Raw genomic sequence first — 27229 nt, forward strand, 5'->3', positions numbered from 1 at the left:
TTGTATGTGGCTAGAAATCCATCTCTCTAAGGCAGAGAGGCCAAGTTGTCTGCTGTGCTAATGTGAGGAGGGTACTGAGCACTGAGTACCAGGTACTGTGCTGAGTACACAAGGCTTGGGCTACAGTGCTCATGGCTAGTACCTCTGCAAATTGACCGTGGCCCTGGATTTCTGAGAAATGTTCCCAGAATGACAGGATAACCACCTCCCCGCAACACCCCCCCGCCACAACCCCTGCGCCTTGTGCAGTGCCATCAGCGTGTGCGTTCTCTCCCAGAACCGAGGAAAAGGGGGTGCTGTGAGTAAGCTGATGGAGTGTATGGCAGCCGAGGAGGACTTTGAACCCAACCAGGACTCAAGCTTCTCTGAGGATGAGCACTTGCCCCGCGGTGGGGCCGCAGAGCGACCTTTGACCCCAGGTGAGTGTCCTGAGAGGCTTCAGGGGTTCCCAGGAAGTAATTAGACCTAAGCTCAGGGTGAGGCCTTGAGGCTGGTGTAGCTCAGCTCCGGCCTAGCCAGCCTGCAGGATGGAGAAGGATCGGGTAGGCAGAGGACATGCCGATCTTGGGGCCGGTCTCTGAAGTAAGGGCCTTGGCCGTGAGTCTTAATGTAAGCCTGGATGTGCAGGAGGTAGGGAGGAAAGCAGAGACCTGCAGGCAGTACACCTCCGTTACCACTGGGACAACATTTGGGGAGACAGAGACAACTTACCAGCATGATGGGTTAGGTGGGAGAACAAACGGGCGGGGTCATGTGAGCAGAGACAGAAGGATGGAGGCAGGAAGAGGTGAGGACTGATGTTAGGGGGTCCACGGAGATGCTGTCAGTAAGATGGGTGGGGTTGTGAGTGATCACACCCTTGTGTGTGATGGCTACAGTTTAGGGGTGTTCTAACAATGCCCTGAAGAGAGGGTACTTGGACCCCAGGGCCTGTGCTAGGAGGAGGGATAGTGGGTGTGAACTGTGGACAGCAGGTTGGAAGAGGAGCTAGTCTGCCCGTCACATTCTGGCAATGGTGCAGCCAGCCACATCCTCACGTACGTGGCTGGGTGGCAGTGCTGCCCTCAGCAGGCATCCTTCCGTGGTGATGGGGTATGAAGGTCTGAGCTGCAGCCCCCTGCCCTGATTGTCATGAACTGTTGCAGTACAAAGATAAGAGGGGTACAGCTAAGGCCCATGGGGGTGACTGGAAACCAGGAGGTCTCCCCTGATCTGTGCAGAGCTAGCATTCTGTTCTCTGCTGGCCAGAGCAACTGGCACTGTCTGGCCCAACTTTTAAGGTATACAATGTTCCCTCTGCCTCTAAGCACTGATGCAGAAGCAGGATTCTCGGCAGGTGCTCTACCACTGAGCCACACCCCAGCCCCTCACTGGGGGATTCTAGGCAGGGGCTCTACCACTGAGCCACACCCCAGCCCCTCACTGGGGGATTCTAGGCAGGGGCTCTACCACTGAGCCATACCCCAGCCCCTCACTGGGGTATTCTAGGCAGATGCTCTACCACTGAGCCACACCCCAGCCCCTCACTGGGGGATTCTCGGCAGGTGCTCTACCACTGAGCCACACCCCAGCCCCTCACTGGGGGATTCTAGGCAGGTGCTCTACCACTGAGCCACACCCCAGCCACTCCCTGGGGGATTCTAGGCAGGGGCTCTACCACTGAGTCACACCCCAGCCCCTCACTGGGGGATTCTAGGCAGGTGCTCTACCACTGAGCCACACCCCAGCCCCTCACTGGGGGATTCTAGGCAGGTGCTCTACCACTGAGCCACACCCCAGACCCTCACTGGGGGATTCTAGGCAGGGGCTCTACCACTGAGCCACAACTCCAGCCCCTCACTGGGGGATTCTAGGCAGGGGCTCTACCACTGAGTTCTTCCTTCTGCCTCCTTTCTTATTTCAAGATTGAATTTCATTAAGTTGCCTAGGTTAACCCTGAGCTCACTGTGTAGCCTAGGGTGGCCATGTAACTCAGTCTTCATGTCTCTTGTGTCACTTGGGATAACAGGTGACTACCAACAAGCCCCAACTGGGGTCTTTTTCATGTTTGCCACTGACAGGGACAAGACATTAGGTCTCATGGAGAAGAATAAGGGAGAAACTGGATGGGCAGTCTTTGCAGGGCAGGGGGCTCAGATAGAGAGAAAAAAGACACCGTTCTGGGGACATGGTGGGGGGTCGGGGCTGGGCACAGTGTTGGAAGAAGATACACTTAACATGTGTTGGGGGGAGGGTGCTTCACAGCCCTGGACTATATTGAGCTATGGGATGGAAATGTTGGTTACATCTGGCTTCTCACTTACCTAAGGTGGTCTTGGTTGTCTGTAAAGACTGGGAAGAGGGCCTGTCCATCTCCCACTCCATGTGCCTTTGGGACCCAGTGTATATGGGGACAGCCCTACACACACACACCTTGCAGCTTTACCTGGGTGCTCTCACAGCCTTTATTTCGTAGAGGGGACTTGTGGGCAGAGTCGCCAGGCAGGCCTGGGGTGGTCTCCCCCTTGAGTCTGCCTGGCTTCATCGCCTGCCTCTCTGCAGCCCCCCGCTCCTGCATCATTGACAAGGACGAGCTCAAGGACGGCCTGCGTGTGTTGATCCCCATGGACGACAAGCTGCTATACGCAGGGCACGTGCAGACCGTGCACTCCCCTGACATGTGAGTGATTGCCGTGGGTCTTCCTGGCTCACCTCCCACAACCATGGCTAGTTCTACTTCTGGGCCCCTGGGGCAGGTTGCTTCTCCCCTCTTGGAGATGGTAGAGCATCCGTGGGGATGGGGGAGAGGGAGTAACTGAGGCCAGTAGTGGGCAGTTGCTCTACAGTAGACCCCAGCTTCTGTTGGGCATTGTCGGGGCCCAACAGGAAGTGGGCAAGTGAGGTGTGAAGCCCTCCTTTGGAATGAGGGGTCTGGCAGGGCATGCTTTCTAACCCCTGAGTTATATAAGTGGGGAATTTGGATGCAGGAAGAGCTAGAACGCAACTCACATGTATATAGTAAATTAATAGACATCTGAATCGAAAAGCTGACTCCCGTGGGCCAGGCTGCGGAGCTGATCCTGCTGGGTAGGGTGCGGTTCAGTCTTAGGAAGGGGGTTCTCTGGCCACTGCCCCATTGTCCATTTGTCCCCACCTTTGCAGATACCGTGTGGTGGTGGAAGGCGAGCGTGGGAACCGACCCCACATCTACTGCCTGGAGCAACTACTGCAGGAAGCGGTGAGTGGGAGAGGGGAGAAGACCCCGCTCCAAGGCTGTGGCCAGAGCTCTTGGTCACCGCCTTTCCAGTCACCTTCTGACCCTCAGTCTGTACTCTACTAGATTATAGACGTGAGGCCGGCCTCTACACGCTTCTTGCCCCAGGGGACCAGGATCGCCGCCTACTGGAGCCAGCAATACCGCTGCTTGTACCCAGGCACGGTGGTCCGAGGTGAGACAGCTCTCTCCTCCCCAGCTCACCCAGCTGCCTGAAACTGTAGAGACTGTTGCTGGTTTGCATAACTGAACTTCAGGGATACCTCTGGTATGGCTTGACCCGGGTACTATTCAGATGAAGTCAGCAGGTCTCGGGGTCTTGGCTGTCCAACCTTAGAATCTGATCTGCAGGCTGGCTACACACCAGCTTCTTGGGAAGGCATCCCACCCACACACAAATCCTGTCGTCAGAGAATGGCTCACTCTCCTGGCTTCATAGGCCTATGTTGTCTTGCAACCTCAGTGGGCATATTGCTGATCTGGTCCTTGGCTCTGTTGATTCTGGATATGTGGCAAAGTAGAACGTCATGGAGGCACGAGTGTGTGTGTGTGTGTGTGTGTGTGTGTGTGTGTGTGTGTGTGTGTGTTTTCGATCAATCATGATAAACATCGTGTAGCCCAGGCTAGATTCAAACCCTCTATGTAGACAATGAGGAGTATGGACTTCTGACTCCTCCTGTTTCCAGCTCCCAAATGCTGGGTGCATTTGTCATCTCACCGAGTTGTGCCAGGGATGGAGTTTAAGGACTTGTGTGTTCATGGCAGGCACTGTGCCACTGGAGCCACGCCCTAGCCTCTTGTAGTTTTCTGAGAAAGACTCCATGGATGACAAGCTTATCAGATCCTAATGTTACCACCTGTTTGGTCTACCCTTACATAGAGACAGTTGAGCTGGGTATAAATTCTACATTAGAAATAATTTACCCCTTACCTTTTTTGCTTGTTTTTGTTTTTTGAGACAGGGTTTCTCTGTGTGGCCCTGGCTGTCCTGGAACTTGATCTGTAAACCAGGCTGGCCTCCCAACTCAGAGATCCCCCCCATTTCTGCTTTCCAAGTGCTAGGATTAAAGGCGTGTGCTGCTGCCAACACCCTGGCTTTTTTTTTTTTTTTTTTTACCTTTTCAAAGTCCTCATTTGCTTTTCTTTGAGACAAAGTCCTACCATGTAGCCCTTGCTAGTCTAGAACCAGCTACATAGACCAGATTGGCCTTGAACTCACAGAGATCCATTTGCCTCTGCCTCCCAAGCGCTGAGATTAAAGACGTGTGCCACGATGCTTTGGCTACATTTGCTTTCTATATTGCACTTCTAATATTATTTGAGAAGTTCACCACATTGTCGTTCCTTAAATCAGGGGGCTGAGGAGATGACTCGGTGGGTAAAGCAGTTTCTGTGCAAGTGTGAGGACTAGGATTCAGAAACCCAGCACCCGTGTAAATGCTAGGGGAGTGTGTCTCCTTATAATTCCGACATACAGAGCACAGACCTGGGATCCCAAAAGGAAGCCACCTCGCCAGATTAGCTGAATTAGCAAGGTCTGGGTTTGGTTGAAGAGCTTGTCTCAGGATATGAAGTAGAGAGACTGAGTGTAATGCCCAGTGTCAGCTGCTGGCTTCTACACACGTGCACACATGCAAAGCCGCACCTAGCCCCCCACACACACACATCAATAATCCTAAATCTTTGTAGGAGGCTCATTTTGTTATTTTCTCTCTATATAGAATTGTTTAACCCTCTTGTCATCTCTAGTTTTGCAATCCTGTGTGTGCGCACATGCACCAAACGCAGGCTTGTACATGACCGGGCACTCTGGCCAGGCGGTGGTGGCACACGCCTTTAATCCCAGTGCTCGGGAGGCAGAGGCAGGCGGATTGCTGTGAGTTCAAGGCCAGCCTGACCTACATAGCGAATCCAGGACAGCTAAGGCTACACAGAGAAATCCTGTCTCGAAACAACAACAACAAAACACCTCCAAAACATGACAGGGCACTCATGCGAAGGTTAGGGGATGGCTTGCAGGAGCATGTTCTCTGCTTCCACCGTGTCAGCTCTGGGGATGCAGCTCATGTCTTCAGGTGTGTCAGGAAGTACGTTTACCTGCCAAGCCTTCTTGCCAGGCCTGGGTTTGAACTTCTGATCTTCCAGCCTTCGGCTCTGGAGTGCTGGGATTATAGGCACACACCACTACACTTGGCTTGAAATCTTTGCTCCCTCAGCGCATCTGATGTTGAAGGAATCTGACAAGGGTAGTTTGTTTCTTCTTTCTTTCTTTCTTTCTTTCTTTCTTTCTTTCTGTCTTTCTGTCTTTCTCTTTCTTTCAGATTCCTTCTGCTCCTTTTCGTCTTCTGTGTCCCCTCCAGGTCTGGGTTAGTTTTCTTCTTCCTCCTCTCATTAGAGATTGAAGAACCCTTTTGGGGCTCTGCATACTGGTGGGTGGGCGGACGCTTCTGCTTAGAGAGCCGCCAATACTGGTGTGTATAGGTCCTTTCTCCTCAGCTGGTCAGTGCCACAAGGCCCATGTCTTTTGCATAGTGGGAAGGGGCTGGCGTGTCCTCCATGTCTAGTGTGCGGCTGTACCTAATACCCTTCTGTCTAAAGCTGCACAAGTCTTTGCAGTCCTCTTGCGTATATAGACCCCTTCATTAGGGTTTGGAGTCCCCTGTATCCCTGGCCTTGGCCCCACTCTTATTGGCCTCACCTCTTTGCAGAACAGCAACGCAAGATTTAAAATCATGGAGGCTTAGTGGCACAGGCCTTACCTCACAGGTACTCAGGGGGGAGGCTGAAGCAGGAGGATGAGAAGGTCAAGGCCTCCCTGGGTTACAGAGTGAGTTCAAGGCTGGCATGGGCAACTTAAGTGAGGTTCTGCCTCAAAAAAAAAGAAAAAAAAAGTGAAAACAGGGTTGGGTGATGTGGCTTGGTGGTAGAGCTCCTGTCTGACATGCAAGAGGTCTGACTCAAAACCACAATCAGTTATGACTTTGTCCCTGTGGAATGTTCTGGAATGTTGATATATGCCCAGTTCTTATTTTTGACATTCAGAGCCAATGTACTTGGTAGTGCTTTTTACAAAGTGGCTTTGAGGAGGGTCTTGTGTATGACCAGTCATCCCTACCACCCACCTCTAAAGTGTAAGACCAGAAATGAGAGAGCCGTACTTCCTCTGTCCTTGACCTGTATGGCTCTTCATGACCACACCTGCACATCTGTGTGTACATCCCTGGATCCTCTAAGGCGGTGCCTTGGTGGCCTGGGCTACAGTTCCAGGACAGTAGCCTCCATGACCTGCTCTTTCCTTCAGGGCTACTGGACCTGGAAGATGATGGAGACCTGATCACTGTGGAGTTTGATGATGGGGACACGGGCAGGATTCCACTCTCACACATCCGCCTCTTGCCACCTGACTATAAAATCCAGTGTGAGTGATGAACCTATGGCATGGGGAGAAGGGGGTGGTGTCCCTGGCTCTTGTCTCCCTACCCAGAAGCACCTACTGCCTTCTCAGTGTTACCTGGGTTCCCTCCACAGATCTCTGGGCTCAGTTTGGCATTTGATTCTCTCTTCATTTGCATCACTGGGGATGGAACCCAGGGCCTTGTACAAGCTAGGCAAGCTCTCTACCACTGAACCAGGTTCCCATCCCCTCACTGGGGGATCCTAGGCAAGCACTCTACCACTGAGCCACACCCCAGCCCCTCACTGGGGGATTCTAGGCAGGTGCTCTACCACTGAGCCACACCCCAGCCCCTCACTGGGGGATTCTAGGCAGGGGCTCTACCACTGAGCCACAATTCCAGCCCTCACTGAGGGATTCTAGACAGGTGCTCTACCATTGACCCACACCACCAGCCCCTCACTGGGGGATTCTAGACCTTATTGCTGAGCTCCCTAACATGGGCTAGCTGCAGGGTATCCCTCCAGCATGCAAGAAGCCTGGATCAGTATTACCTAAGCCACTGTCCCCTTTGTCCCGTAGGTGCTGAGCCGTCCCCAGCACTCCTAGTGCCCAGTGCAAAACGCCGTAGCAGGAAGACCAGCAAAGATACTGGGGAAGGCAAAGAAGGGACTGCCACGGGGCCTCAGGAGGCTACAGGGGGCAAGGCTCGAGGGCGAGGACGGAAACCTAGCGCCAAAACCAAGGCTGGTAAGTTTTCCCTGGTCTGGGGAGGTTTAGGGGAATGAGACTTCTATGGGATTGGATGCTGGGGCTTCCTGTATGTGACCGAAGTCTCCGTCTTAACCAGAATTCTATGCTGCCGGGCAGGTTTACATGCTTCGCTTCCTGATTAGGGGAGCTTGGGAGCATTTGAAGACTCTATGTTCCCCCAGGTCCCTACAGAGGGTCCCACAAGGGCTTTCTGACTCCTCGCTTGGTCAGCAGGAGCTCCTGCCTTTCTCCCAGCATTCTCCTCTCCACTCTTGACCTCCAGTTGTGATCTCTCTATCAGACAGAGCCAGTGTCCTGGTGGAAGGGGCTGCCACAGAGGAGGTCCCCGGTGCTCCCTTGGCCCTGGAGCCCATCAACACTCCAAGTTCCAAGAAGGGCACCCCGGAAGCAGTGGACAAACGGACCAGAGTCCCCAAAGCTCGCCCGGTCTCCGCACAGCCCAGCCCCATGCCACCTGCTTTCTCCAGCTGCCCAGCTTCCGAGCCCTTTGGGGAGCTTCCAGCTACCAGCACAGCTCCACTCATCAACGTGCCCGTCACCATGCCTGCCACTCGCCCCAAACCCAAGAAGCCTCGGGCTGCTGAGGGGTCAGGTGCCAAAGGTCCCCGGAGGCCAGGGGAGGATGATGAGCTACTTGTCAAACTAGACCACGAGGGGATCATGTCTCCCAAAAGCAAAAAGGCCAAAGAAGCCCTGCTCCTGCGGGAAGATCCGGGGCCCGGGGCTTGGCCAGAGTCTCCAGGGTTGCTCAGCCTGGGCAGCTACCCACCAGGTGTCGGCAACAGTGAGCCCAAGGCCACCTGGCCTCAGGCTCTGGAGGAAGACCTCACTCAGGAGCCCGGGCCGGGCCTTCCTTTAGAGGATCCTAGCATCTCCAAGAGCCCAGACAAGGCCCAGGCTGAACAAGATGGAGCAGAGGAGTCAGAGACCCCCAGTAGCAGCAGCAGCAGCAGCAGCAGCAGCAGTAGCAGCAGCAGCAGCAGCAGTAGCAGCAGCAGCAGCAGCAGCGGTTCTGAGACAGAAGGTGAAGAAGATGCTGAAAAGAACAGAGAGGAAAGCCGGGGTGCAGGGGGCCGGACCTGCAGTGCCGCCAGCTCCAGGGCCTCTTCTCCCGCCTCTTCCTCTTCCTCCTCCTCCTCCTCCTCTTCCTCCTCTTCTTCCTCATCTTCCTCATCCTCCTCTTCCTCTTCCTCCTCCTCATCCTCCTCTTCCTCTTCCTCCTCCTCCTCCTCTTCTTCCTCCTCCTCTTCCACCACAGACGAGGACTCTTCATGCAGCTCAGATGACGAAGCCACCCCCACCCCCGCAGCTGGTCCCTCCACGCAGCCAGCACTCCCTACCAAGGTGCCCAAGCCACCTAGCAAGGCACGCTCCTCAGCTCACTCCCCAGGCAAGAAGGCTCCCCCTGCCACCCAGCCACCGCCTCAGCCCCCACCCCAGCCCCAGCAGACTCTGCAGCCAAAGACCCAGGCTGGGGCTGGGGCCAAGAGCAGACCCAAGAAGAGAGAAGGCGTGCATCTGCCTACCACCAAGGAGCTGGCCAAGCGGCAGCGGCTGCCATCGGTGGAGAACCGGCCCAAGATTGCCGCCTTCCTACCTGCCCGGCAGCTTTGGAAGTGGTTTGGCAAGCCCACCCAGGTAAACTTGCTACAAGGGAATCTGGGGGTGAGAGGGCCCAGAGTTCCAGATGAGCACCCTGGTCCCCAAATTCGTTCTAGTCCCGCGTCCTGTGTGTCCTGTGTGGAGCGGCCCCGCCCTCAAGTTGCACAGCCTTCTTTTGGAGCTCAAGTTAGGACACCGCTGGGATACACACAGGCCCTCCTGGGGTGCTAAGGCCAGAAAGAGGGGGCCCTCCTATCCCTCAGAAGCCAGCCTGCTTGTCACTGCACCTCCCTCAGTCCCTGTTGCTTTTAAACCTCAAGTCGGGAGCACTGAAGCAACACATGACCAGAGCCAACGCCTTTTGCCTGGCTTAGACTCTGTGTAGCCCCTTAGCAGCCTGCGTATGGTAGGCCAGGGGTCATTAAGTCCCACCTCTACCCTGACAGGCAGGGCTGGTCTGTCTGTCATCTACCCACCTACAAGTGCAAAAAGCACGCATACATGTGTGCCTGTGTGCTCAGGCCTCATGTACACTGGCATCGGGCACCCACACAGATGTACATTCAGGCACATACATGCAAGCATGGGTGCTACTGAGTTGAATTGAGGGTGCCCCACCCCCACCGCCATCCCCTACCCACCACACACCGTCGTGTGTTCAGAAGGAAACGCTGTAATGGCGCCATGTTGGATGTAGAACCTTGTGCAAAGTGGTGTCTGGCTAGAGGAAGTAGGTCACCGAGGGGTGGGTCCTGAGTATATATCATTGCTGATCACCTCCTGTCTTCCTGGTCAGCTATAAAGTGAATAGCTGCCACATTTTCTCATTGCCAGGTGTTTTGCCCGAGCAAAATGACCTTACACTAAATCCTCTGAAAAACATGAGCTAAAGTGAATCCTCCTTTTTTAAAAAAAAATCTGGTCAGCAATGAGAAATGTAACTATCATAAATAGCCCATGGACCCATGAACACAGTACATAGGAATACATGTGAATAAAGTCAGACATGTCCACACGCACATACACGCTATATATTCATGTATGTATGTATGTATGTGTGTGTGTATGTATGTATGTATGTGTGTATATGAGAGACAAGGTACATTGTGTCCAGGAAGCAAAGAAAAAGAAGGAGAGTCCCGGGCCTTGAATTCCCGTGAGGGCATACCTTCAAGAGTGAGCTGGTGACCTCACTTGCCCCACCCTGCTGCTGCCTCACCACTTCCTAGTGACTCCGTCTTGGGCAGCCAAGACCTTACCAGAGGCTCTGGGGACAGTCAGTAACTGATCATTAGCAGCCAGGCTCATGGATGGGCTTTCCCATCTATGTGCTTAGGCCAGGGTCCCAAGGGCTGTGTGGACAGCTCTGATGAGGGGTCCCCATCAGCAGGTTCTTTCCTACCCAGGTGTGTTGCCACCCTAGCAGGTTCAGGAGCTGAGGATTAACTGTGACAGGTTGGGGGTACCTGGTAACCTCCACCGGGGTTCTAGGAGACCCTGGCTAGTGTCAGCATGAGCTCCTAGGTTCAGTGAGGCTGCAGGGAGTGGGTGCAGCAATGTCAGAATCAGGTCTGTTTGAGAAGGGGGCACTTTCTTCGTCCCCTTCCCTCCACCCCTTTCATCCTTTTCTGCCTCCTCCTCTCCCACCCCTCCCACATACATCCTCAGCGGCAGACTGATGAATTCCAGGTTCCGTGAGAGATCCTGTCTCAGAAAATAAGATGGAGCCACGAATGATGGCGCACGCCTTTAATCCCAGCAGGCTGAGGCAGGCAGATCTCTGTGAGTTCAAGGTCAACCTAGTCTACATAGGGAGTTCCAGGACATCCAGGGCTACATAGAGAGTGAGACCCTATCTCAAACAATGGAAAAAGGTTCCAGGGCTGGAGAAATGGCTCAGAGGTTACTGGAATACTTGCTATCCACTTATGAGGACCAGAGTTCGAATCCCAGCACTTACACTGGTGGATCATAAATGCCTGTAACTTTAGTTCCAATAGATCTGATACCTTCTGCCTCTGTGGGCACCTGCATGCACGTGTGCACATACACTCACAAAGACACACATAAACAAAATAAGGTGGAGAGTGATAGAAGAAGACACTAATGGCGGCTAAACCTGCATACCTGCATGTACATACATTGGGCATGCACATACAAACACATACACTCCCTGTTTTTAAAAAAAAAAATTTAGTTATTTATTTATTAAGTATATGGTGCTCTGCCTACATGTAGTCCTGTAGACCAGAAGAGGGCACCAGATCTCATTATAGATGGTTGTGATCACTGGGAATTGAACTCAGGACCTTTGGAAGACCGGGCAGCACTCTTAACCTCTGAGGCATCTCTCTAGCCCCACCCCTATCCCCGTTTTGAATAGATTTTGTTGCTATGAGAAAAGTACTTGAGATAATCAACTTAGGAAGAAGAAAGGGTTGTTTTGGTTCATGGTTCCCCGCCCACTGCCTGTGCTGATGCACAGCACTACTCACCTCTTGACTTCAGGAAGCAGACAGAGCAAAGAGCCGGAGGCCTGGTAGCTCCTTTAAGGCTGAACCTCCCATGACCAGCTCACTCCTGTTAGGCACCTGTTCTGAAGGGTTCCGCCCCCTCAGTAGTACCACGGGCTAGTCATTAAATAGGCCCTCGGTGTGTGAATTTAGGGGAGTACTTCCAAACTCAAGCTAAAGCATACCTTTCATGCAGACCTCCAGGACTGATGTCTGGTGACTTAAGTCCGGGGGGGGGCGGGGGATCCAGAACTGCCCAGGCAAGGCCTGGCTGGTGGGGTGTCTTGCCTTCCGCTCCATGGGGGCGGGGCCCAGTGCCGGGCTCCCGGTGTCTGATTAACGAACTTATACCACAGCGGCGAGGCATGAAGGGCAAAGCTCGCAAGCTCTTCTACAAGGCCATCGTTCGAGGCAAGGAGATGATCCGCATTGGGGACTGCGCCGTCTTCCTGTCGGCTGGCCGCCCCAACCTGCCCTACATTGGCCGGATCCAGAGCATGTGGGAGTCCTGGGGCAACAACATGGTGGTCCGTGTCAAGTGGTTCTACCATCCGGAGGAGACCAGCCCGGGCAAGCAGTTCCACGAGGACCAGGTGGGTTTCCCTGATGGGCACGGAGAGAGACCCTGGTGTGTAAAGGCAGACCTATCATGTTTCATTTCTGTTGATGTGATAAAACACCCTGGCAGAGGAGTAAGGGTTTTCTTTTAGCTGGCAGCTCTACATTAAACTCCTCCTGTGTGGGAAGTCACAGAGGCAAGTCAGGAGCCCAGAGAATGAATGCGTTCCTGCTCAGTGCTCACCCGTGCAGGGAGCAGCACTGCCCACAGTGGGCGGGGTCTTCTCACCTCAGTTAACAAAATCAAGATAACCCCCCAGCAGATGTACCGACAACCCAACCTGCCCTAGACATTCATTGCCTTACTGAGACCCCTTCCCCAGATAATTCTAGATTGTGTCAAAAATGGCAATAAAAAACCATCACACCGGGGCTGGAGAGATAGCTCAGAGGTTAAGACCACTGACTGCTTTTCCAGAGGTCCTGAGTTCAATTCCCAGAAACCACACGGTGGCTCACGGCCATCTATAATGTGATTTGATGCCCTCTTCTGGCCTGCAAGTGTACATGCAGGCAGAGCACTGTATACATAATAGTAAATAAATAAATCTTTAAAAAAAAAAACATAACACCGTTTAAGGATGGGTATCTGGGTCCTGGGAACAGTGACCCTGCAAGTGGGAAGGTTGAATCCAGGGAGTTTGTCTAGTCACCCTGGGGTCTCAGGTGGGGGTAAAACAAAGCTCAGTCTTACCCTTATTCCCCTCATGTATCCCTCCCCAGCACTGGGACCAGAAGTCGGGGCGTAGCCTTCCTGCAGCCCTGCGGGCATCCAGCCAGAGGAAGGACTTTATGGAGGTAAGAAGGCAGCAGTGGGCTGATGGTGCCGGGGTGCAGGCTCTGTCCAGATGGGATGCAGATTCTACAAGCTTTCTGCTCTGTCCCTCCCAGCCTCTCTCCCTTGTGTCTGTGGCTCTGAGCTACTGGGGTCCCTTTCTCTGTCCTGCCTGCTCACTGAAACTGCCTTTAGCCCAGAACCTCCTTTCTGTGTCTCGCTCTGGCATTTGTAGGCACATCTTCTGTTGTTTCTCTCATTTTTATTTCTTTTCTGTGTGTCCGCATATACACATGGTCACACCTCTGGTGGAGAGTGTGAGTGTGTGTGGGCAGGTAGAGGCCCACGGGTGATACTGGGAGTCTTCCTTGGTACCAAACCCAAGAGCTCCCTGGTATGGCTCGTCTTACTAGCTGGCTTGCTCTAGCGGTCCCCTGTCTCTGTCTTCCAAGGCTGACGTTAGGTGGGCTACCACACCCACCTGCTACTTGCACGGGTTCTAGGGGGTCTCCATTTTGTTCATTCATTTTTATCTTTGGGCATTCTGTCTCCTCTTGTCACCTCTGTTTCCCTCCATCTTAGTTCCTGTCTTTCTGCCATTGTCTCCATCTCTCACATTTTGTCTCTTTGTTCCCGTCTGTTTTTCCCCCTCTCTCCCTCTCTCCCCTTAAGGCATCCTGAGTCCCCCCCCCCCCCCCGGTCCAGGGAGGGTTCCCTCCAGTCCCTAACATCCACACTGTGTCCACACAGCGCGCCCTGTACCAGTCCTCCCATGTGGACGAGAACGATGTTCAGACAGTGTCCCACAAGTGCCTGGTGGTGGGCTTGGAACAGTATGAGCAGATGCTAAAGACGAAAAAGTACCAGGACAGCGAGGGACTGTACTACCTCGCGGGCACCTATGAGCCCACCACAGGCATGATCTTCTCCACAGACGGTGTGCCTGTGCTCTGCTGAGCGCCGCCTACCCAGCGGGGCCCACAGAGACCCCACCCCCACCCCTCCCCACCACTGCCATGGCGCGGGACCACGTGTGTTGTGTGCATGCCAGTGTGCTCGTGGGCGTGTGCATGTGGCCAGGTGGACGCCCCGGGCAAGTGCGAGTGTGTACATGTGTGTGCCCGTATGCATGCACGTGTGTGCGCACATGTGCACACGTTTCCAGACCCTTTCTGGTCATCCCCTGGTGCCCTCATGCTGAGACCCCCCCCCTCGCCCCCCCACCTACCCCACCCCCCACCCCCAGCTACCAGGGTCCGGCTCTGCTGTCCCATCAGGGTCACTTCGGCGGGGATTTCCCTCCAGCACTTTGTATTGGCTTGATGCGGCTGCCCTCCGAGCTCCGGGCCTCTGTAGACTGTGGTTCTGTGGATGGGGGCAAAAGAGCGTTCCAAGGACCCTGACTGATGCTCAGTATGGAATTTAGCTACACCCAGCACGGAGTCCATTGAAGGCCTCCCACCATGGGCTCGGGAGGGTGGGGGACCCAATGCCAGCCAGCTTCACCAATCACACCGGGCATCTGGGCAGCTGCATGCCCGGCTTCCACCCTCTCAGGACAGCCTGGACTTGGGGAATAAGGCAGGGGAGGGCAGTCCAGGGGCATCACCATACCCAGTGGGCCCCCGCCTCCAAGCCCAGACCCTTACACTACACAAAACCCCAATGGTGCTGAAACCCGCGCCCATGCTCGGCACGGCCCGCCCGGCCCCTCCACCAGGAGGATCCGAAAGGGTTACCTGTACAGTTTATTGTAGCCTGCCCCTGTATCATACACCTTTAAATGGAGTCAGCTTTTTAATTATATATAAAGATAAATATATATAAATATATATATATAAACTTTTTAAAACTGTGAAAAATAGCTATGAAATTATTAAAAAAAACCACATTCTGACGTGCAGAATATTATTTTTTATTTCCTGTTAGATTGTGAGTGTCTAGCACCGGCTTCATGCCTACCCCCTACTCCCTTGCACCCTCACCCCTGCCCATGTGTACTGTATGTGCCCCCAGATGGACGAGGGATGGAGACAGATGGAGGGGACCCGAGCCCAGCCCCCAGCTCAGCCCGAAGCACTTAGCCAGTCCCCCCCGTGCCTGCCAGACCCCAGTGGGGTCCCCGGAGGCTTTGAGCAGGACAATCTTGAAGGAAGGAGAAGCCAGATTTCGGTTTTTTGTTTTGTTTTCTTTTGGGGGTGGGGGGAAATTACTGTTTCTGACTTTTTCTTTTTTTTTTAAGTTTCTCTTGGAATTTCGTTGGCAAATTCTGTGTGATCTTTTTTCATAAAAAAAAAAAAACAAACAAAAAACAAAAAGAAAGAAAAGAAAAAAATTTAATTGGAAAAATACGTTGTCTTAGAGTGGCTTATTTTCTGGGTGTGGGATGGTGGGTAGAATTGGTGTGGGGGATCCGGGGTCCTTGTTCTAGAGCTCCTGGAGATGGAGAAGGACTGGAGCCGCACAACGTTGTTGTTCGGCGACAGGAGCCCCACATGCCAGGGGGCAGAGTCTATACTGCAGCCTGGAGCCGCTGTACCGAGCTCAGAGATGAGCTTGGTCCAGCGTTTCAGAAAGTTCTCAAAGCCAGAGTCATCTTGTCTTGTTTAAAATTCAAGAGCTCGGGGCTGGAGAGATGGCTCAGGAGGTGTGCCTACTGCGTGTTAGACCCAGTACCCAGCACCCACATGGGAGCTTACAGCCATACGTAACTCCACTTCCAAAGGATCTGACGCCCTCTTTGCCCAGGTGTCGCATGGTGCAGACATACATGCAGGCAAAACACACGTTAAGTCTAAAACCTTTTAGGAGAAATTGTCAGTAAAATGCCTTGCCTGAGTCCCATCCCCAGAAAACACACAAAGAGACAAAACAATGAAGAGACACGGCGGTGCCGTCGGGATCCTGGCGCTGAGAAACTACGGTAGCCAAACAGCAAGCCCAGGCCAATGAAAACCCGTCCCAAAGAGTGGATGGTGTCTGAGGATCAGGGTGTCCTGTCCTCTGCCCTCTACATACAGGCACACTCAAGCCCACATCTGGAAGTCACACACCTGTGTCTAGGCACGGGTAAAAGTTCTGGGGCCAGTGGAGGACCGAGTACTGGTCAGCCACAAGTTTGAACTTACATGGAGACATGGAGAGCTGTAGCTCTCATTCTAGACTTTCCTGTGTCAGAGTTGGGGAAGAGGACAGTGGTGACAAGCTTTTGTTTTGTTTTGTTTTGGGGGCGGGGTTTCAAGACAGGGTTTCTCTGTGTAGCCCTGGTTGTCCTAGACTCACTTTGTAGACCAGGCTGGCCTTGAACTCACAGTGATCTGCCTGCCTCTGCCTCCAGAGTGCTGGATTAAAGGCATGCACCACCACGCCTGGCGTGTGATGACAAGTCTTAACATGAGAAGACAGACCTAGCCATTGCCGGGAATAACACGGTGGGAAGAGCCATCTGGCGGCCACCTGTGGCATCACCACCACCTTGGTCTTGATTCATCAGGCTGCTCAACTGGGGCTCACAAGGGTTGCACAGCAAGGGCGTGCCTGAGGCTATAGGACTTAGGTGGACCTCCTCCAAGTCCCCATTTGGAGGGGGCAATGCAGAAAGAATAGTGAAGGTGAGTGTTGGCATCCGGGCATGAGAACCAAGTTCAAATCCCTAGAATGCTCACCCCACCCCACCCCAAAAAAAAGTGCAGCCAGTGGGTGCTGACAGGTGGATTCTGGCGGGCCAGCTGGTCTAGCCTTAAACATTGAGGAACAGCTTGGTGAGAGACTAGGTAAATAAGGCCTCTGGCCTCTGTGCACACATCCATGCTCATGTGCCCATATGAACAAGGCGGGGGTTGGCGGGGGGAAGAGTCTGTCTCCAAATTGTCACCAGAATTGGGGACTGCAACCAAAAGACTCCATTCCTGGCTTTGAGCAGCCTGCCTTCCAGCTCCAGAGTGGTAGACCTGGGACCAACCTACTCCCCGTCTTTGAGCCTCTCTTCCTACACCCCAGCAGCATCTATGCACCCACCCTCACAGGGCTGGTGGCCATAAGGCCAGTGCAAGCCCCAGATGCTCACCACTAGGCCTGAGAGCAGGCCCTGACTGTAGGCTTCGACCTTTTCCATACCTACTTTGAGCTTATACCTCCCTTCCAGCCCTCCAACCCTAGATAGGAGAGAGAGAAGATGCTAATGGGAACAGGAGAAGTAGACCTTTTTGCACTCAGTTCCTAGGAGCGATTCCCCTGGTGTAGTTGGCAGGATTTCAGCAGACCAGCAACTCAACCAAAGTTGCTGCTGGGACCTGGAACAGCAGCCAGAACTTGGAGCCCTGAAGTGTTCTCTGGAGCCGTTCTCTCTAGGAACGTCTTGAAGGGGAGCGATGAACAGCCAAACAATAAAAAAAAGCTCCAGCCTCTGTTTTGGACTTATCTCCTCTCAGAGTCTGTACTAAGATGTTTTTCAGCTGGCAAAAATCAAGCCCCCGCACAAGGTGGTTCATCTTCTAGTGGATAAACATCACCTGTTCTCACAATTCTGTTCCCCATCCCACAGTTGGGATCAAAACAAAAACGTGTACATCCACTACATATCCCCATTTCTATTTAAAAAATGATAAACTATATACAATAAAATAACAATTATCCAATAAAAGTTACATTTACAAGGACCAGTCCATTTGTATTTGACAATCTCGGAGAAATTATTCCTCTATGTAGCCTGTCCTACTGAGTCTTATAGTGTCCAAAGTTTTCCTAAATCACTTTATTATAATTTACATTTATCAACCTCTAAACATTATTATTTTATTTTATTTGAGACAGGATTTCTCTGTGTAGCCTTGGCTGTCCTGGACTCACTTTGTAGACCAGGCTAGCCTCGAACTCAGAAATCCACCTGCCTCTGCCTCCTAAGTGCTGGGATTAAAGGTGTGCGTCACCCCACCTGGCATGTACTTAACTCTTAAACTAATGCTTATAGTAATATTATGGCTATCTAGTCTTCAACCCTATCAAAGACTTAAGGAGATATTATCTAATATGAAGGAAGTGCAGACAAGCAACTTCAAAAAGTATAGACAGGACAGAGAGAGTTGACTGCCTGGACAATCACAGGTTTTTCTCTATTGTTGGGGCATCCAGTCTTCAGCCTGCCAGCCCAAAATATCTGACAGATTGTTCTGGGAAACAGGTATTTTGCAGGACTGGCCCACCTAGTCTCTGCAAAGCTGGATAGTCAATTTCTCAGTGTCATGCTTGATCATAGTTTGGACAGTCAGTCTGCTATCGGCAGTAGAAATAAGAACAGTTCCTTGGGGCTGGAGAGATGGCTCAGTGGTCAAGAGCACTGACTGCTCTTCCAAAGGACCCAGGTTCAATTCCCAGCACCCACGTGGCAGCTTACAAACTGTAACTCCAAGATCTGACACCCTCTCAGACATACATGCAGGCAAAACACCAATGCACATAAAAAAAAAAAAATTAAAAAAAAAGAACAGTTCCTCAATCCAGTGGCTACTCTGCCACACTTGTTTCTTTGATGCCAATCATCTTTGCTGAAGTAGATTGGAGGTGCTACGAGGAGCAGATGTGTGTCTCTGTCAGAAAAGCCCTTTATTTTTAAATGCCATATTCTGTAGATCTCTGAAGTGTTTGAAGACCACCTACCAATTTACTATAGTGCATAATCATATCTATTCTATGTATCTATTTATCTATATCGATAGATTAACTTATCTATCTCAGTATATCTAAATAGACAAGCATTGCTTATTTCTAGCTATGTATTATCTGCTTAAACTTGAAAACATATACAAGAAACTAAATAAAGCTTCTTTTGTAATTAACTAAACTAGTATCTAACAAGACTACAAATAAGATTTATAGGTGACTAACTACTAATTTCTATCTCCAACCATCCTGAACAGTTGTAATAGCTTAGCTCTCACAAGACTAGAACTTTACATCACATTTTTAAATGAGTTGCATATGTACAGTACATTAAGCAAACATTGAACAAAATCTATCAATATACAATATGTACACTACATCAAGCAAAAGTTGGAACAAAATAATCTTGTTTTGTTTTGTTTTGTTTTTTTGAGACAGGGTTTCTCTGTGTAGCCTTGACTATCCTGGACTCACTTTGTAGACCAGGCTGTCCTCGAACTCACAGTGATCCACCTGCCTCTGCCTCCCAAGTGCTGGGACTAAAGGCATGTGCCACCACTGCCTGGCAAACAAAATAATCTTAAATTTCTGTCGGTCTACAATGCCAATGTAAAATATTTGAGGCTATTAGAATTAATCTACCTTTTACCTTATAGTTATGTATCTTCCCCTTTTATCCTTCCCTCTTCCCTTCTTTCCCCTAACACTAGAGAGGATAGAAAGATAAGAGAAAAAGGATAGAGGGGAGAAAGTAAGAAATCCCTAAATGTAACCTTTACTAACTTATAACCAACCCCCTAGACAATAACAAACATTGGTAACTGACCAAAAACACCCACCCCACCTACTGGGTTCTCAATATTATTTTCTGCTTTCTGGGAGTAAAAATATCTTTTGGGTACCCTTAGAAAGATAAGACATTGGCCAAGCACTGGAAAAGCTAGCTGTATCTGTTTCTGTCCAATCTTTTGGGGAATCTATCCTTTGGGCTAGCCCTTTTAAAGTTGATAGGCGAGCTGGGCATGGTGGTAATCCCAGGAGGCAGGGACAGGTGGATTTCTGAGTTCGAAGCCAGCCTGGTCTACAAAGAGAGTCCAGAACAGCCAAGGCTACACAGAGAAACCCTGTCTTGAAAAATATAAATAAATAAATAAATAGAAGTTGATATGCATGCAAATTCTTGAGGAAACAGTAGCTGAGGCAGTCTTTGTGGTTGAATCACCTGGGCAGCCTGCTTTGTCTTCATTACTATCTGGGTTGTTTTTGTCTTTATTTTTTTTTTTTTTGTCAGAAAATAAGCAAACTTTTAAAAGTAGTAGTGTGGGTACATTTCTACATATATATGGAATATGCAAGGTGTACAAATTATCTAAAGATAAACGCCTGTCCTATTTTTGAGCAGGTTCAAGGCATCGACTTTATATGTCTCTTTGAACTGTAATATCTTTGCTTTATGAAAGGATGGCATGTCATAAGGACCAGGCAGCCCTTCAGATTCCCTTGCTATGTGAACATATTCATGTTTCAGGTAGTAGGAGGTCTTCCCTGCTTAGATCGAATCTTTATACGTTTTGCCGGTAACCATATTTTTTCACTCCCTATAGACACATAAACATAACCACGTCCCCATCTCAAAACTATTGCAGGTTTCCAGTCAGATCCTTGTAATATATTGGTTGTTCTCATTCCCCAGTTTTTAAAATATAACCTAATGTCTCTCAGCTGCCGTTAGTCCCTTTTCACCAACGTTAAGAAAATTTAAAGTCAACAAAACATTATTTTATCTATCCCGGGGGGGGGGTTCTTTACACTTCTCTTTTGCTTACTAAGCATCTCTTTTAAGGCACAATTAGTTGTTTCTACAACTGCCTGTCCTGTAGGATTGTGTGGTATACCAGTGATGTGCTTTATATTATAATATGCAAAATTTTTCTTCATCTTACTGGATAAATATACAGTAGCATTGTCAATCTTTTTTTTTTTTTTTTTGGTTTTTCGAGACAGGGTTTCTCTGTGTAGACTTGGCCATCCTGAACTCACTTTGTAGACCAGGCTGGCCTCGAACTCACAGCGATCCGCCTGCCTCTGCCTCCCGAGTGGAGTGCTGGGATTAAAGGCGTGCGCCACCACGCCCGGCTCTAGCATTGTCAATCTTAATGTATGCAGGTATTCCCACAATTGCCATTATTTCCAGTGTATAATTACACAATCAGACTTTTCAGAACTTAAAGCAGATGCCCACTGAAACTCTGAGTATGTGTCCATGGCATGAGGTACATACCTTTGTTTTCCAAATTCTGCAAAATGAACCACATCCCTCTGCCAGATTTCATTTCTTTTGGTACCCCTAGGATTACTTCTGGCAGGCAATGGAGTTTGGTTATACAAAGAACATGAAGGACTGAAGGAGACATAAACCTGTTTTTTACGATCCCAAGTGTGGGATCGGAATGTTCCTGTGAGAGAACTGGTGAGGTTAATCCACTAGAAGACCAACCACCTTGTGCTTGATTGTTGCCAGCTGAAAAGATCCTGTGAACAGACTCTGGGAGGAGATATATAAATGAGCCAAGAACTGGAAGGTGGGGGTTTTGGAGACTTTGGATAGTTTTGGCTGTTCATCGCTGTACTTCGAGACGCTCCTAGAGAGAACCGCTCGAGGGCAGGCTTTGGGGCTCTGAATCCTGCTGAGGTTCTGGTTACTCCAGGGTCCAGCAGAAGAAATCCTGCTGATTACACCAGAAGAATTGTTCCTCGGAACTGATATCCTTACGGTTTCGTTATTGTGTTTCTTAATCCTATTTTCCTATTGTTTTGGTTAGTCGGGTTATAAGTGGCATATGCTCAGTTAATAAGTTGTTAATAAAATATATTGGATAAGAAAATTGAGCCTACATAGGACACTTTTTAGTCATGTCTTTGGCTTGTTGCCAAGTAATAGAGAATTCTTTTCTTCAAACCTTTACTGTTAACACGATGCTTTTCATGAAATTGAGGCTTCTTACACATTTCCTAATAGTAATTGGTCAATTTCCTCATTTCCTTGTGCCAATGGACCTGGTAAACCTGTATGAGACCAAATATGAACAATACACAAGGCATAGTTTCTACTTCAGATGGCCTGTTGCAATTTCATAAATAACAAAGTCAATTCTGAGTTATCAGGAATAAGTTCAGCAGTTTCTATATGCAAAACAACTCTTTCTGCATATTGAAAGTCAGTATTTATATTAAGAGATTCAGGAAAATCTAACAGCACCATAAGGATTGCATACAATTCTGATCTTTTTTACTGAGGTATATGGACTTTTGATCACCTTAGTTAATTTATCTGACTTATAACCTGCCACTCCCATCCTGTTTACATCAGTATAGAAGGTTGGTGTCTCTGGAATTGGTGTTCTCTTTACAATGCGAGGAAGGATCCAATTAGTTCTTTTTATAAACTGTATATACTTGCTTTTCGGGTATTTGTTATTAATTTCTCACAAGTAGTTACTACAAGCTCTTTGACAATCTTCATTGATTACCCATAATGACATAATCTCAGCATTAGTAAGAGACACTGCAATTTCTACCGAATCTGTTCCTGACAGTTGATGCAGTCTTAGTCTACCTTTTATAATTAATTCAGAAAAATTTTCTACGTTATGTCTTCAATTTTTTACTTTATGTGCTAAAAAATCCATTCCACAAGCCGAGCGTGGTGGCACATGCCTTTAATCCCAGCACTCGGGAGGCAGAGGCAGGCAGATCGCTGTGAGTTCGAGGCCAGCCTGGTCTACAAAGTGAGTCTAGGATGGCCAAGGCTACACAGAGAAACCCTGTCTCGAAAAAACAAAAACAAAACAAAACAAAAAATCCATTCCACGATTTTATCTTCCCTTTGCATAATGAGCCCAGTAGGAGAAGGAGTTGAAGGCAAAATAATCAAAATACAATCAAGCTTAGGATCAATTCTATCCACATATGCATCTTGTGGTCTGCTTCAGCCTTTAGACACCTTGGACTGTTTAAATAGGAAAACCCTTTGCAATGTTTGAAACAAGTTACTTAACTTACAAGTAGCTAATCTAATTGTAGGCCTCAGCCAGTTAATATCACCCATTGATTTTTACACGGAGGAATTCCCATGGGCTGGTAGACTCTTCTATATGGTGAGAGGAATTCCCATGGGCTGGTAGACTCTTCTATATGGTGAGCCTCCACCTGCTCCTGTATCAGTTGTTAAAGTGCCTGCAATTTTCCTTTTGTTATGGGCCACTGCTCTTGCCACACAGGCCTGTTTGATATCCATTTTAGGGACAAGGTTGTTGGTATGTCAGCAGTGGCTCTTTTTATAAACTTGGAAACTCAATACCTGTGAAGTTCTGTGTCTGGGCGATGGGCACAGCTTGTGATTGATCTTGATTACTCATGTCAATGCCTTCCCCAGGAGCATCTACCATCTCATCCCTAATTTCATCATTGTCTGTCTCTATGAGTGCAGGAATATTAATTTGAGTACCCTATTGTGATAAAAGATCCCTTCCCCACAAACGTATGGGTATGTCGGCCACATAGGGTCTCAGCTTCCCTGTTTGCCCTTCTGGTCCCACACACTTAATCTACCATACACTTTGTCCTACTCGAGATAATTTTTACCAATTCCTATAAATTGTGTGTTAACCTTCTGAAATGGCCAATCTGGATTCCAAGACTTTTGAGAAAGGATCATGACATCTGCTCTTGTATCCACCAAACCTTCTATTTCTTTTTTTCTTTTCTTTCCTTTTTATTTATTTATTTATTTTTTTAATCTTTTATTTTTTTGAGACAAGGTTTCTCTGTGTAGCCTTGGCTATCCTGGAACTCTCTTTGTAGACCAGGCTGGCCTTGAACTCACAGAGATCCACCTGCCTCTGCCTCCCAAGTGCTGGGATTAAAGGCGTGTGCCACCACTGCCTGGCTCAAGTCTTCTATTTCAACACCATTCATTTGTACCATTAATTTAGGTCTCTGATCATTAACCATTGTTTGCCAGAACACACATCTTCCAGTACTCCCAAATGCACCTGTTCATTCTACTGGAGTGGCTTTGCCCTTGAGGTAAGGAAACAGTAACAGCTGAGCAATTCTATCACCTACATTAATTTGCATCTCCTTCTCTACATATGCCATGATTCTAATTTCTTCCTCACAATCACCATTTATAATACCAGGATGCATAATACAGCCTTGAAAAGTCAATCTACTTCCCAAGATTATTCCTACTGTCCCTGAAGGTAAAGGGACCATAAACATCAGTGATTATTTGTAACATTCAACCTGTGGGGATAATGTAACAGATTTATCTGAGGCCAGATCCAAAGCTGGGCTGCCTTCAGTAGCATGCATTAAATCATTGGTACCTAGTCTTCATTTTCCTGCAAGTTTGTTGCCTCCTGGCTGATCAAAGAAAGCTCCAATTGTTTGCTACAGGGCCTCGAGCTAACAGGCCCCTCCTTTCATTACCCAATGGCAAGAAATTACCTCATGTGTCTCTCTTGTATTGACAACCCCTAGACCAATGTTTTCCCTTCCCACAGTGCCTACAATGCCCTGGAAGTCTTGGCACATCATCACCATCCTGGCCGGAAGCTCCTTGTGCTCTTCTCTGAGTAGCATTTACTCCAGCGTGAGTGCACCTGTTATTTTTGAGGTCTGGAAACCTTACAGTTTCTTTGCAAATGGCCCAATTTACCGCAATTAAAGCACTGGGTGTTTTGATATCTGATACCTCTAGCTATAGCTTGGCCTATGGTACTGTTTTGATGCTCCGGAGAGCTAATATCAACTCTCTCTCTCATCCGCTCATCTAATGGGGCTCCTCATGCTTTTAATGGTCTAATTGCTCTCTGACATTCAGTATTCGCATTCTCATACACCGTGATCCGTGTCAATGCCTGTCTGGTCTCAGGATCTGGTAGAGCTCTACCTACAGCTGAACCCAATCTCTGTAAGGATTCTGTGAAGGCTTCTCCAGGGCCCTGAAATACCTTAGGAAATGAAGTGGTGGTTTTACCAGGCTCCTCAGCCACGTCCCAAGCTCTTAGAGATGCAACACGACATTGTTCAATTACTACATCTTCAGACCGGGTTTGTTCTCTTAAATCAGCGTAACGCCCTTCACCAGGCAATTCATCTTTAACATTTAGCCCCCTTGTCATGTTTTATTGTTCTGTTCTCCTGGCTTCATTTCTCCACCACGATAGCCACTGTAACTGTTGAGCAGCTTCTAACACAGCTGACACCAATCCCTTCCAATCTTGGGGAATAAGTCTATGCTGCGAGGCTCAGTTCCTTAACATTTGTTTAACAAAAGATGAATGCATATAATAGGATCTTTAAAATGATTTAAATCTAGCATGTTTCCTGGACGCCATGCCATCTCATCATGAGCCTCACCACCATCATTAGCAGGGAGATGTTGCACACAGACTGGAAAAGCTGACGGTGTCTGTGCAGCCCTAGAGAAGTCCTCTAGCGGAGCACTCGTCTCCAAAGCCCTTTTGGCCTGTCTGCTTTCCCATTCCTCTAGAATATTTTTTTTTCTTGTTGTTTTTGAGACGGGGTTTCACTGTGTATCCTTAACTGTCCTGGACTCGCTTTGTAGACCAGGCTGGCCTCGAACTCACAGCGATCCACCTGCCTTTGCCTCCCAAGTGCTGGGATTAAAGGTGTGCGCCACCACCACTCGGCTTCCTCTAGAATCTGTACAGCCTCTCCAGCTTCCCGGTTTTCTCCGCCCCCTTCCCTACACTGGTGCTCTGAACACCTGGTACATGGGGCGGGGCGGCAATTGTGGGAAACACTGGCTCTCAGTTACCAGGTGTTTTCCCTTTACCAACGGCGCTTTTTGCTTTCCAAATGCTTGAACCTCTACCCACAAATTCTCTAGCTGTACAGCCAACTCTGCAATCCTTTCCAGAATCATAGAATTTACTGACCCTTCCAGCTCTCATCTCTTTAAAAAAAAAAAAAATGTAATACAGTAAAAAGACAAAGAAAAACCAGAAAATTCCTTCTGGGTATAAAGCAGGAAAGAACTTTGCAACAGCAGCTGTGATTTTGCCGACACCCTGAAACAGCATCTCTGCATCCTCAAAACCTGTGTCTTCCTCCACAACATTAGAAGTTAAGTTGCCCATTATGCCCAAGCACACTGGGTGCCACCTGTAGGCTTCGACCTTTTCCAAACCTACTTTATTTGAGGTCCTTTAATGCTTACACCTCCCTTCCAACCCTCCAACCCTAGATAGGAGAGAGAAGATGCTAATGGGAACAGGAGAAGCAGACCTTTTTGCATTCGGTTCCTGGGAGTAGTTCCCCTGGTGTAGTCGGCAGGATTTCAGCAGACCAGCAACTCAACCACAGTTGCTCCTGGAACCTGGAACAGCAGCCAGAACCCGGAGCCCTGGAGCGTTCTCTGGAGCGGTTCTCTCTAGGAGCATCTCGAAGTGGAGCCAAGCAATACCAAGACCCAAAAGGACCCCGCCTCCTGTTTTGGGCTTCTATATATATATAGCTCCTCTCAGAGTCTGCACTAAGATGTTTTTCAGCTGGCAAAACTAAGCCCCCGCATGAGGTGGTTTGTTCTCTAGTGGATAAAGATCACCTGATCTCTCACAAGTCTGTTCTCCATCCCACACTTGGGATCAAAACAAAAACATGTTTACATCCACTACACCTGATCAACCACCAGTTCTAAAAATACAAAAGCTCAGGGCAGGCAGGCAGTTTCATAGGTGGAACCACAAATATCTCAGCATTGTGGGGAAGTCTTATCCCACCAGGACCCCACTCTAACCCCCCCACCCTACCCCCCACTGGCCCGTTTCCCACCCCCTTCCCCTCACAGACACCTCCTGAGAGACAGCAGTGGGCAGTCTCTGCCATCTTTAATGGCCAGTGCGGTAGTCAGAAGATACACAAGTAGATGGGACATGGCAGGGGGGTTGGTCCAGGGTGGTCACAGCTTGGGGCCAGAGTGTGTAGCGAGGCAAGTGTCCTGGGTTAGCAAAAGCTGTCTTTGGCAGGAGGCCCCACAGCCAGCCCTGCCACCCAGGGACTCCACTCCTCAGCTTGCTGCTATTTGCCAGCGTTTCAAGTGGTCATGTCATTACTTAATTCTCAATGCATGGGGGTGGGGTGGCCTACATCACCAGTGGACCTCAGCTGCCCCTGCATTATGGAAAGGTCAGGTGGAGCTGGGGAGGAGACAGGAGGCCATCCCTGCTAGGCATGGCCCTTAGCCTGTGCTCTACGGGATACATGGAGGAAGTCCTCCACCTCAGATGGGCACACCCAGGTAGGTCAGCACTGTTGCTATGACTACGGGAGAGGCCTGTGTAGACCTGTGTAGAGTTTTCCAGACTTAATGCTTTATGTGGGGGGAGGGTGACTGAGAACAAGAAGGGGACAGAGTGGGACTAGGGACTGTCACTTTCCTCTAAGATTTCTAATATTCATGAGGCGATGTTCCCTGCCCAGTGAATGAAAGCCACATTGAAGCCATGGGACCCTTGTGATAGACCCACACACCCACACACACAAAGTGGGATCAGAGGGAAGAGAGTCAACTGGGACTTTTGGTCAGCCATTCCGGGTTGCTTTGAGCCTGA

At 49.6% G+C, this 27229-nt stretch overlaps 1 protein-coding gene across 8 annotated transcripts in view; it reads left to right on the top strand.

Moving 5' to 3' along the window:
• Nucleotides 1-14144, top strand: part of Tnrc18 (trinucleotide repeat containing 18) — a 102170-nt gene extending 88026 nt beyond the window's left edge. For all 8 annotated transcript variants that reach the window (XM_051161102.1, XM_051161101.1, XM_051161104.1 and 5 more), the window contains 10 exons: nucleotides 278-419; nucleotides 2542-2659; nucleotides 3142-3217; nucleotides 3320-3428; nucleotides 6555-6671; nucleotides 7230-7397; nucleotides 7702-9059; nucleotides 11893-12129; nucleotides 12878-12952; nucleotides 13680-14144. In XM_051161102.1, the coding sequence (XP_051017059.1) occupies nucleotides 278-419; nucleotides 2542-2659; nucleotides 3142-3217; nucleotides 3320-3428; nucleotides 6555-6671; nucleotides 7230-7397; nucleotides 7702-9059; nucleotides 11893-12129; nucleotides 12878-12952; nucleotides 13680-13886 (2607 nt within the window). In that variant the 3' untranslated portion in view covers nucleotides 13887-14144. The remainder of the gene's footprint in view (nucleotides 1-277; nucleotides 420-2541; nucleotides 2660-3141; nucleotides 3218-3319; nucleotides 3429-6554; nucleotides 6672-7229; nucleotides 7398-7701; nucleotides 9060-11892; nucleotides 12130-12877; nucleotides 12953-13679) is intronic.
• Nucleotides 14145-27229: the final 13085 nt, after the last annotated feature.

Source organism: Acomys russatus, chromosome 19 (assembly GCF_903995435.1).
Source record: "Acomys russatus chromosome 19, mAcoRus1.1, whole genome shotgun sequence".
NCBI lineage: Eukaryota > Metazoa > Chordata > Mammalia > Rodentia > Muridae > Acomys > Acomys russatus.